Source organism: Furipterus horrens, unplaced genomic scaffold, assembly GCF_987537825.1.
Source record: "Furipterus horrens unplaced genomic scaffold, mFurHor1.1.pri manual_scaffold_10, whole genome shotgun sequence".
NCBI lineage: Eukaryota > Metazoa > Chordata > Mammalia > Chiroptera > Furipteridae > Furipterus > Furipterus horrens.
Genome location: NW_028327180.1, coordinates 53979022 through 53991250, shown reverse-complemented (window position 1 = coordinate 53991250; position 12229 = coordinate 53979022). Strand labels below are relative to the sequence as shown.

General features: G+C 40.1%; 1 protein-coding gene across 1 annotated transcript in view; it reads left to right on the top strand.

Annotated features, from left to right (window-relative positions):
- Window positions 1-22: 22 nt before the first annotated feature.
- Window positions 23-12229, top strand: part of KCTD9 (potassium channel tetramerization domain containing 9) — a 28401-nt gene continuing 16194 nt past the window's right edge. Inside the window, exons 1-2 of the mRNA XM_090290280.1 lie at window positions 23-141; window positions 10391-10512. Of these exons, the coding sequence (XP_090146406.1) occupies window positions 94-141; window positions 10391-10512 (170 nt within the window). The 5' untranslated portion in view covers window positions 23-93. The remainder of the gene's footprint in view (window positions 142-10390; window positions 10513-12229) is intronic.

Here is a 12229-nt window from a genome sequence, read left to right as displayed (position 1 = left end):
GTGGAGGGAGGGGAAGGGTGGGAGAAGAAAAAGGTGGGAGGAGAGCCAGGTGGGAGGGTGGCGACTCACTCAGGACCCAGTGGGGGCAGCGCGATGAGGCGGGTGACCCTGTTCCTTAACGGCAGCCCCAAGAATGGAAAGGTAAGGGGGTCGGTCGGGAGGAGGCGAGGCGGGCCCGGCTGCGGGGCGCTAGGGCAGCGGAGTGCGGAGCGCGCTCGCAGGGCAGAGGGCTGAAGTTGGGGAGAAGGGCTGGGAGGTGGGCGTGCGCCGGGGTGGGGGGTGTCCGGGAGGTGATGGTCGGGTCCCCGCGGCCTCTTCCCAAACTCCGGGTTCCTACCTGGAGCCTGCCCTTGGACTCCCCAGCCGCTCTCGGGACTAGCTCAGGTCAGCTTGTGCTTCATTGCTCCCAAGTCCAGGTATGGGGCCGAGAGAAGAGGGCGTGGGAGGGCCGCTGTCGTCCAAGCGCCGGGTGTTGATGCTCCTCTTCCACCTGCTCCCCGAAGACCCCGCTGCCCCCAACCCTGGCTAGAGAAGGCGCCCCATTCCCCTTTCGTGCTGACTAATGGTCTGCCGCAGAAAGTGGTGCTAGCAACTAAAGCATGCGAGGTTGGTCGGGTAAAAAGAATGGAACTCTCTCAGTGGATAAGGGAAGTACTCTTCTATCCCAGGTCGAAGAGACGCTTGAACATAAGGGGCATTTTCTTGATGGTTCCCCCTTAGGTGTCCCAAGCCCCGCCGCCGCCAAACTTCTGTGCTCTCTCTCTCTTTAATCTCGCCTTATTTCAGTTCTTATAGGGGACTGTGACAGTAGGCCAAATGGGATCGATCTGACCGTAATCCTTGCTGTTAGGCCCTTGTTGAGGGCGTGGTGCTAAATATTGTTCCAACGCGGGAGCAAGCCCCAATGAATCCATTTCCTTCCCAGCTCTTGCCCCACCCATGAAAGTTGTTCAGCTTTTTTGGAGAATTTGTTCAGGGCAGACATTTATGGTGTGGCTCAATGACATTTACAAGTAACTAAACCTTAAGAGTCTAAGGTTAAGGTAAATTAGCTTCGTATCACTTGCCAGAATACTTTGTCTCCTGCATATTTTGGAAACAGTCTAAATTTCTAAATAGTGTAATTGTGCCACGATGTAAAAAATGGTTTTCCAACTATTCTGCAGTTTTGCGTAAACATCCTCTAAAAATTTGAACCACAGTGTAGTTTGTTGACTATAATTTTGTGTTCTTCCGGCCTTCGAATTTTAATACTCATATAAAACAGAACTGGCATAAACGCAAGTTTTTGAGTTTCATAAATGCTGCTTCAAAAGATGTTTGCCAAGATTTACATTATTTCCGACCATTATTAACTTTCTCAACCTGTTTGTCACCTACATTCACAGTCTAACACTTATATTGTTACTGGAAGAAAGATTTAGTATATCCAAATTTACAACTGTAATATGTTCTCAAAAGCAGACCTCTGATTGACCTTTAAATCCAATATTTCTGCTGTGTTATTCCATGCAAGACAAGATGTTTAGACCCAGGCATAAATATTTAACGAGACTAAATTTTTTCTGAAGCCACTGAGTTTTGCCCTTGTCAAAGCTCGGCTGGGTTAGTCTTGCCATATTATCTTTAATATGTTTTTAAAGCTGTTTAGTGTTGACTCTGTTAGATTTTTGGATTTAAATTTTTATTCCTTTAAAATATTTTCCTAGGGAACCTTAGAAGACTGGAAAAACACACCTCAAATAATTAAAGATAAATGTTTATCTTAGAAAGATCATAAAAACCTAAAGTGGAAAATACTAGTATGAGTCAATAATAAAAATAAGTCATGTCATAATCCTTACTACTCAACTGGAAAACATATTCTATGCCAAAGCGTTTCCTCTTCACTGATTAAAAAAAGTATTAGAATTGCTATTATTTGACAAAAGAGAGCAGAATAATACATAACAGCTTACAATTTTATATAAAGTGACTGTATTTAGCCAGGGTGGCGTAATCATGACATGATGTTCATGAAAAACTTGCTGGAGCAAAGTATTACTACAAAATAAGAGTCTGATTTTCCCATCCACCAGTTGGAATACCCATGTCACTTCCACGATCTCTGTATTTACCTAGCTTGTATTTTTGTTTTCTGGTCATAAGAATGTCTTTTTTTTTTCTTCTTCTTCTTCAAATAAATTAATATCCCATGAAACTTATTCAGTGATTGCCAGAGAGGACCGTGAAGCGTGGGGTTGGGGAAGCACAGAGTCAATGCAGGGGACAACACCATATGCTCACCATGCCTTTTCTGTGATTAGTGATAATCAAGTAAAACTAGTGCATGTTTTGCGATAGAAGAGAGGGCTGTGTATTCTCTAAAAGTGCTTTCCATGATGAGATGCTGCGCGACAGAGGCTGTCCAGGAGGATCCAGTGGAGTTTAAGAAGAAATATTATACCTTTGACTTATAGTTTTTACTATAAATTATAAAATAATGTTAAAACTTGGTTTTTTCCCATTCTGGAAAGACAGGTGCTTTCAGTCACTGATAGTGTCAGCTGGTCCCAAGTCTCCTGAGGGACAAGGAGCGTGTTCACATGGACGGCTTCTTCACTGGGTTGGTTCACTTTGGCATGTTGCAATGTATGGAAGCTTACAAGGACCAGGTTAAGATTTGTATTATCCATTTGTAACTAAGTTAACCCTCACCAAATGCCAAGTGATTTTAAAAGATTCCTTCAAAGAAGCTGCAGATTGAAGACAATATTAACCCTGCAAGCCCTAATAAGCAACAACAACAAAAAAATGGCACCTAATATAAACTGAGATTTTTTAAATTATATTTTATTGATTATGCTATTACAGTTGTCCTGATTTTTCCCCCTTTGCTCCCTCTACTCAGCACCCCTCACTCCCTCAGGCAATCCCCACACCATTGTTCATGTCCATGGGTCATACATATAAGTTATTTGGCTGCTCCATTTCCCATATTGTACTTTACATCCCGATGGCTATTCTGTAACTACCTACTTGTACTTATTAATTCCCTCACCTCTTCACCCATTCCCCCAACTCCCCTCGCATCTGGCAACCATGAAAATGCTCTCCATATCCATGATTTTGTCTCTGTTCTTGTTTGCTCAGTTTGTTTTTTAGATTCAATTGTTGATAGATTTATATTCTTTGCCATTTTATTGTTCATAGTGTTGATCTTTTTCTTAAATAAGTCCCTTTAACATTTCATATCATAATGGCTTGATGATGATGAACCCAATTTTTTCTTGTCTGGGAAGCCCTTGGATTCTAAATGATAGCTTTCCTGGGTAGAGCAATCTTGGCTCTAGGTCCCTGCTTTTCATGACTTGGAATACTTCTTGCCAATCCCTTCTAGCCTGCAAAGTTTCTTTTGAGAAATGAGCTGACAGTCTTATGGGAACTCCCCCATAGGTAATTAACTTCTTTTGTCATGCTGCTTTGAGGATTATTCTCTTTAACTTTAACCTTTGGCATCTTAAATATATGTCTTGGAGTGGGCCTCCTTGCATCCATCTTGTTTGGGACTCTCTGTGCTTCTTGGACTTGCATGTCTTATTTCCTTCACCAAATTAGGGAAGTTTTCTTTCACTGTCTTTTCAAATAGATTTCCAATTTCTTGCTCTTCCTCTTCTCCTTCTGGGACCCCTAATGATGTGAATGTTGGGTGTCTTGAAGTTGTCCCATAGGCTGCTTATACTAGCCTCATTGTTTTTTTTTGTTTTTTTTCAGATTTAATGTGTTTTATTGATTAAAATATTACATTTGTGCCAATTTCCCTTCCCTCTGCTCCCCTCCACCCGGTGGCCCCCCCTCCCTCCAGTTGTCCCCCCCTTTTAGATTATGTCCATTAGTTGTGCATACAGTTCCTCCCAACCTCTCTCCATCTATTCCATTCCCTCCTACCATGATCCCCAATTCCTATATCATCTCCCTCCCTCTCCCCACTCCCCCTCCCTGTTGACCTCCCCCCAATATGCTTCCCGTACCCACAGTTCCTTTTCCACTCTCGTTGCCTGTTTAGTTTGCCTTTGTTTCATCTCCCTAGCTTCTGTTTTTTAAACCAGTCCCTTTAACATCTCATATAACAGTGGTTTGGATCTAATGAACTCTTTCAGTTTTATTTTGTCCTGGAAACACTTTCTCTGTCCTTCTATTCTGAATGACAATTTCGCTGGATAGAGTATTCATGGTTGTAGGTTTTGGATTTTCATTACTTTGAATATTTCTTGCCAGTCCCTTCTTGCCTGTAGGGTCTCCCTTGAGAAGTCAGCTGATAGTCTAATTGGGACCCCTTTGTACATAATTCTTTTCTTCTCTCTTGCTGCTTTTAAGATTCTCTCTTTAATTTTTGACATTTTGATTATAATGTGTCTTGGAGTGGTTCTCCCTGGGTCCAGTCTCTTGGGAACTCTCCTTGCTTCCTGGACCTGCAAGTCTATTCCCTTCCCCAAGTCTGGGAAGTTCTCCTTTATTATATTTTCACTCAATTTTTCAAGTTCTAGTTCATCTTCCTCACTCTCTGGCAAACCAATGATTCTTATGTTGGGCCTTTTATAGCTGTCCCAGAGGTTTCTGATCCTCTCATTGTTGCTTCCCATTTCCTCTCTCTGCATTGGTTGACTGCTTGTTCCTTCTCCATATTCCAGTTTGTTGAAATGAACTCTGGATTTTTTTTCCTCACCATCTGTCTCGTATGTGGTTTTGTTCCTTTCGTTATGAATGTTTTTCGCTTCTTTCTTATCTTTTTCCTGCTCTTTTGTGAATTCTGTAAGCCACCTGATAACAATGGCCCAGAACTGAGCCTCTGACAGGTTTCTTATCTGTTCATCTGTCAGGTTCTCTATCTGTTGCCTGGTGAGCTGTGCCACCAGGATTTCTATAGTTGCCTGCCTCATTTTGACAGATGCGTTTTGTTTTCTTGGGCCGGCTGTCGGGGGCAGTGCCTGTGTACGCGTCACAATTCAGCGACCGGCGCCTGTCCGCGCCCTATTTCGCAGCCCTGTGGTGCTTTCTTTGGGGGCGGGGGTCCAATATGGATTCACACAGTTATTCAGCTAGGAGACCGGGATCCATCCTCCCGCCCCCCTGGACCTCACTGTTCAAGGCGATGCGGTGGCTGCTTTCCCCAGCGCTGGGGTCGCGTACTGCCAGGGGCTTGACTGCAGCCGGAATTTTTCGCCGCCCCGCCGCTGTCCCAGGTGCGACCGCAAACAGCGCTGCCCTCTTTAACTCTTACCTGCCCGAATGGCACCGCTGGTTTATAACTTCATATGTTGGGCTTCCGTGTAGTTTTATTTTCTGGAATTTCTAGTTATCCTTTGTTTTGAAGTAGTTGTATTCCTCTCTAGTTGTAGAGGGAGACCTAGCGTGTCCGTCTAAGCCTCCATCTTGGCCGGAAGTCCTCATTGTTTTTTTTTTTTTATTCTTTTTTCTTCTTGTTCTCATTGGTTGTTTTTGGTTCCTTATGTTCCAAATCATTGATTTGATTCTCTGCTTCATTCACTTTACTGTTGTTTCCTTGTAAATTGTTCTTTATTTCAATTAGTGTATCCTTCATTTCTGACTGGTTCTTTTTTATGCTGCTGAGGTCCTCACTAAGTTCATTGAGCATCCTTATAACCAGTGCTTTGAACTCTGAATCTGATAGATTGCTTATCTCCATTTCATTTAGCTCTTTCTCTGGAGTTTTATCTTTTCTTTCATTTGGGCCATGTTTTTTGTCTCCTCGTTTTGGGAGCCTCCCTGTGTTTGTTTCTGTGTATTGGGTAGAGCTGCTTTGACTCTGTCTTGGTAGTATGGCCTAACGTAGTAGGTGTCCTGTAGGATCCAGTGACACAGTTCCCCTGTCACCCAAACTGGGTACTCGAGATGTGCCCTTCGTGAGGGCTGAGTACACCCTCCTCTTGGTTGAGCCTTGGTTGCTGTTGGCAGATCAATGGGACGGTTTTACCCAGGCTAGTCAGCTGCAAGGACTGGCTGTGAGCACTGACCACCAAACTCTGCCCTTCGTGGATGATCAGCTGTGCACGTGCAGGGAAGTGTCACCACCGTGCTCTGTAGCTGCCCACTGGGTGTGCTGGCCCTGGGATTTCCTGGGTAGTACAGGCCAAGGTCAGATCCCTCCACCTGTGTTTGGCCTGAGGGCACCCTGCCTGAGCTATAAAGCGATCTGAGATGGCTCCTACTTGTGCTGGGCTTGGAGATTCCCAGGCAAAGCCAAGCTGTGAATCTAGGCCGGTTGTTGCCTCTGCCGGGCCAAGGACTCACTGAGGCCAGCTGTGGCTTGTTTGATAGGATTTAGGAAGTTGTGAAGCATGAGCCACAACCAGCCATTCCTATAGAAAAGCAGCTTGGGTGGGCCCATAAGTTGGGTGGAGTCTGGGGATCTCCAAGGTGGGTCAAACAGTTTTAGCCAGGTTGATGGAGTCTCAGATATGGCACCGGCTTCCCTGCTCTGTGGGGAAAGGGTTTAGAAAAGGGACAGTGGCCTCTGTTCACTTTTTTGTCTGGGAGAAAGCTGCCTTTTCCCAACAAAGTTTTTATATAGAAAAGGTTCATCATGTGCCAGTCTGTTTGAAACTTTTTAAGCAGACTATTTTTAAATCTGATATTCTGATTAGTTTATCTAGGAGAACTTTAGAATATTAATTTTGCAATAAAATTCCATCTCATTTGTTAGTATTAATATGCCCAACTGAGTCAAACTAAAGTGACCTAGTTGAAAAACAAATGCCAAGAATCCACTCCAAGTGGAAAATAGGTATAGTGGTCCAATTTAAGGGAAATCTTCAAATTTACAGAATTACAGAATTCTTTGCATTACTTTATTTTATGTAGTTGATGACCCTTTGATTATCTCACTTAAAGGAAATTGTCAATTGCTAGATTAATTGTCAACTGCAAAAGATAATTTTTATTTCAAAAACAAGCATATAGAGCAGTGGTGACCTTACAATAAATTATAACTTTTGTCCTTTATTGAATAAGTACCACAAGTTCATTGTAACAGGTCTGGAAAACAAAATAGAAAAATCACAGCAAATAAGTCAACCATAATGCCATTATCCAAAGTCAGCCGCTTCCAGTAGTTTTATGGATGTCATTAGATATGCATTTATACTATGTACGTCTTGTGTTTCAACTTAGTATGTCAGTGGAAAGAACTAAATATCACTGGCACACAGAAACGCAGGTGCTAGTTCAGCACTCGGAAAGCAATGAAAATTTCATCCAAATGTAAGAGATATTGGTCAAAGGCCTACTATAAGCCAGGCAATGTAACATTCAATCAAGTGGATCCTTTTTAAACTGGCTGTGGTTATTTTCTGGCTACAGAGAGGGGTGTAGCACTTGGCTTTCTACAGATTAAAACTTTTTCATCAAACCTCTACATAGTCTAGATAGAAAGTCAGATCAGAAAATATTTTAGTCAAATGGTGAATTGTGTTTGATACTACATTAGGGATGATTTTAGTGCTAATAAATTAAAAATTAAACTCAGTTGATACCTAGAATGTGTTCCTGATTAGTTTTGCAACCTACAAGGAATCTCCTGTTGTGCTTTGATTGCCCTGAGAATCGCAAAACTCTATGTATGGGGTTTTTTTGTTTGTTTTTTGTCTTAGAATCAAATTTGACTTCAGTGGGGAAGAAAGGAAAGATGGCAGCTACTCACCCCTTCGTATAAAGCAAACAGGTTGCAGAGTTGAATTCTATCAGTTTGTTGCTGTGCATTGCTATGGTATGGTCAAGCCTAACAATGAAAACAGATATTTCTTTGTTCTTTATTTTACTTTGCTCTTTGGACCAGCACTGTCCAATAGAAGTCTCTGTGATGGCAGGAATATTCCACATCTGTGCCAGTCAACGTGGTACCCACTAGCTGTCGTGGCTGGTGAGCACTGAACTATGGCTAGTGTGATGAGTGAACTGACTTTTAATTTTTAGTTAATGTTAACAGGCTAGAATGTAAATAACTTCTTTAGCTAGTGGATTCCAAATTGGACAGGGCATTTTTAGAACAGGTGGGTAGACTTTATTTTCATTGGGAGACAACTGAGCCACACGAGAAAAATAAGTCATCATATGGAAGTAGAAAACAATTTAATTTTATGTATCTTTGAAAAATCATAAAATGTTACGCTCTAATATTTGAATATAAGTGCATTATGTAGACAGGTGCATTAAATTTACATCCATTTTCTGATATGGCCAATTGAGGGAGAAATGAAAAGAAATGCGGAAGAGAAAATTGATGTGAGTGAGGGTAAGGAGGGGATAATGCCAGGCTAAAGAAAGCCACATAGAGATGTACAAGAAGCAGAGATAAATAAGAGGAGAAGGAGAAAGATCTATCTAGAAAATTCTAGAATAGTGACAGCTATGGCACGAATGCTAATGTTGGACGGGAGGATTTGCTTACCTCCCACCCGTAGACTTCCCAGGCTGTAAAAGTTGTTTTGCATTTGCTTTGGTCAGTCTCTTGCTCCTTTGCATTTTTTAATTCTTTTTTTCTGTTTTCTTTTCCCATACCCTGTACACATCTTCTGTATTTTAATTCTCTTCCTTTTCTCTCAGGATCATGTATCTGCAAAAAGGTTAGATTCCCGGGCTCTGTTACAGAGGTAAACAATGACAGGAATTAGGGGGACACGTTTTATTCGAGTTTTCATCATTCATGGTGTGTCTGCTATGTGCAAGACACTGCCAAGTGCTTTGGATTTTTTTTAATATGGAAAAATATAATATAAAAGTTACCGCTTTAGCCACTTTTAAGCGTACCATTTATTTGTATTAAGTACATTCACAAAATGTGTATAACCTCCCTACTATTTATTTCCAAAACTTTTTCATCATCCCAACCAGAAACTCTATACCCATTAAGCAATGTCTCCATTTCCCCCTCTGCCCTAATAACCTTTATTTTACTTTGTCTTTATGAATTTGCCTGTTCTAATTCTCTCATGTAAGTGGAATCATACAATATTTATCCGTTTATTGTTTGGTTTATTTCACTTAGCATATGTTTTCAAGATTCATCCATGTAGCATGTAGCAGAATTTCATTGCTTTTTATAGCTGAATAATATTCCCTTGTATATATATATAACATGTTATTTATCCATTCATCCATTTATGGACCCTTGGATTATACATTATTTTAATAATCCATCTAGTCCCCTTTAAATTGTGCTTGCCTACAACCCTTCACCAAAATGCCTCAGCTTGCAACACTTCTGGCTTTTTATCCTTATGATACAAGAGAAAACAGTTGGAATCTGAGTACTCTGCTATTAAATATTGCACGCTCCTTATTAGCAAACAAGTCCCTCCATACCCTGGTAATCACTTATTTAACTAAAAATTCAGTGTCTGCTGTGCTCCAGGCACTGGCAAACCAAGGATCAGCCCCAGTTCTCATTTCCTATGGCACATTTACCCAGTATCCTGTGGGAAGTGAATTGGCTGTAAGTGCTTCATGTTCAGCTCATCTACTTTTTATTCTTAACTTTTGGAAATCCCAACTGATAATGGTACAGCTGTACAACTCATCCACTGGGAACCCATAGTTACAATTACAACTGGAGCAAGAAATTCACTATCTATAGATTCTCAACCCCCTCCCTAAGCAATTGTGTGTATCTTTCCCATACATTAGGCTGCCTGACTGAAAGCAGAACAGATCGATTCAACTGCATAGATCAAACCGCACAACTTACCTGGTTTAGAATGTGAGGTAAAGTCTGGCTTTTATAAAGTCAGTAGTATTGAAGAATTAAATGAGGTACGAAGTTGTTAACCTTTCGTATGGTAGTTAATGTAATAAATGTCACAGTTAAACAGCAGTAAATTATCCCCATTTTAAAAATAAACCATTCCTATGCCGGAAGAATAATGTAACACCATCATAAAGACTTCCTAGGTCTCAGGCACTTGCCTAAGCTCAACTCACATTATCCCCAGGACCTCCTGGTGTAGGTGCACAGTTTCCTTCCTTTCTAGGGAAAGCAGCAGAAACACAAAGTTTAAATGACCATCTCAAGTCACCAGACCAGCTGGAAATGTCAGACTCTGCATTAAAGTATGGATCTGCAGAACTAGAAAACTATTGAACATGCCTTAAGATTGTAGATTATTTGTAGTCAGACACAATTTCTGATTCTCTAGTTTTAGGTTTCAGCAATATTAGGCACTAAGTAAATAATGGAGTCATAGAGGAAAAAGGGACACTCTTTAAGGACCTCTCAAAATCTCCTTTTACGTGATAGTCTAATATTTTAGTCCTGTTTATAGTGTGATAGTTTATAATTCATAAGTGATGAAGTTTGTTATGTAAATTGTTCACATTAATCTTATGTGTTTTACAGGTGGTCGCTGTATATGGGACTTTATCTGATTTGCTTTCTGTGGCCAGCAGTAAACTCGGCATAAAAGCCACGAGTGTGTATAATGGAAAAGGTGGACTGATTGATGATATTGCTTTGATCAGGTAAATTTCACCTTTTTATAAGCTTTCTACCAAGAAGATAATTCTTGGTTCTATGCTATTTTCCCTGAGGCAATGGTTTAATCACTATTAAAAGAGTTCAGGATTTTGGCAAATGATTGCCTTGAATTTGCTCTTTGGAATTTAAATCATTTGGATTTTGGGTGTGTCGATAAGATAGAAAATCCTTGGTTCATTCCAATATATTGATAGTCTTTCTGCATAGTTCATATATAGCTATGAGGAAATTCCTTGTACTAGAGATGGAGCTAATAAGACATGCATTTTTTAATGTTAGAAATGTAATTGACCTCTAATGTATGTGCTATTTCTTATTGTTCAATGGGTTTCCTAAGAATACTTTGAATTATATAAATATTACAGAGATGTACTTTGGTGAAAACTTGCTAAGCAGAGTTAACTAATCAGTGATCCACCACAATAGTGGTTTTGGTTTTGGTTTTTAAATATTCCTGGCAGAGTTAATCTTTTTAAAACAAGTATCTAGTTCACCTCATTCCGTCCTCATAGGATCATAGAACTTCGAGGCTTAACAGAGACGGGAAGGGAACACGGATTACTATTGACATCGTGCCAGGCGTGTTGTATTTCCTTTGCCCATGTTGTCCCATTGCACTGGCAAAGCATGGGTATTTTTAAATTGGGGGAGTGAAAATAATGATGTTCTTTATTATAATAGTATACAAAGTTTAATTTTCATTTAACCCCAGGTCAGAATGACATTTCAATATAATATGTGTACTGCCTTTTAAGTTAATCATGTCTAGTCCTTCATTTTATAAATGAAGAAACTCAACATCTGAAAAGTTAAATAACTTACAGGTCATAGAGTTACTAGTTAATTTTGTTAATGAGAAGAAAACAAATTTTCATACTAGTCTTAAAAAGTTAACTGGCATAGTGAGCAAGTAGAGAAGATTATAAACTTAAGAGATACAGATTTAAAATCCAAATAAAGTAGAATTTCTTACTTTTTCAATATCTTCAAAGAATCTTCCAGATTCTTTCTGTTTTTGTGCATAATTGAGTCACATTGTTGAATGATTTCCATCAACCTAAATTTCTTAACAAGTACAGACTCTACTTTTAAGGAAAATTCAATGTGTTCCTGTGATGTTTTACAGGAAATAAAAATTTCTGCAGTATACAAGGTCATAAGCCTTCCAAACTATAAAATGTCTCCCTGTTTGATAATGTGTGGTCCACAGAGCAATCTCTGATAATAGTGATGGTGGGAGGGCTGGGACTGGGGAGGATGCACACTGATAATCTGGATTTCGGATTGTGTGCAGTCATTTACATTTGGCGGGGAGTGGTGGGTGTAGAGTAGGTGAGTGTTGACAGCAGTCATTTCTAGCTATATTCTTCCTACATTTAATACAAAAGTTTATTTTCATTTCCAAAGCACAAAGCAGATGATGATTTGGGAGAAAACCCCAGTAATTTACTTAGGATTACAGAATTAAAATAAAAAAGAAGAGTTGGCTGTGGCTTTAATCATATCCTTTGAACATAACAGTACATTCTTCAACCCATAAGAAAGCTGAATTCTAATTTGTATAGTGGGTTTTGCTTTCTTTGTTTGTTTTCCATTTCAAAAGTACTTTCATGTGCAGAATCTTACTTGAATTTAAATCCAAAGACAGTTAAGTCAGGCAGTTAAACAGAGAAAGCACTGGGAACTTATATAGTCAGTTTT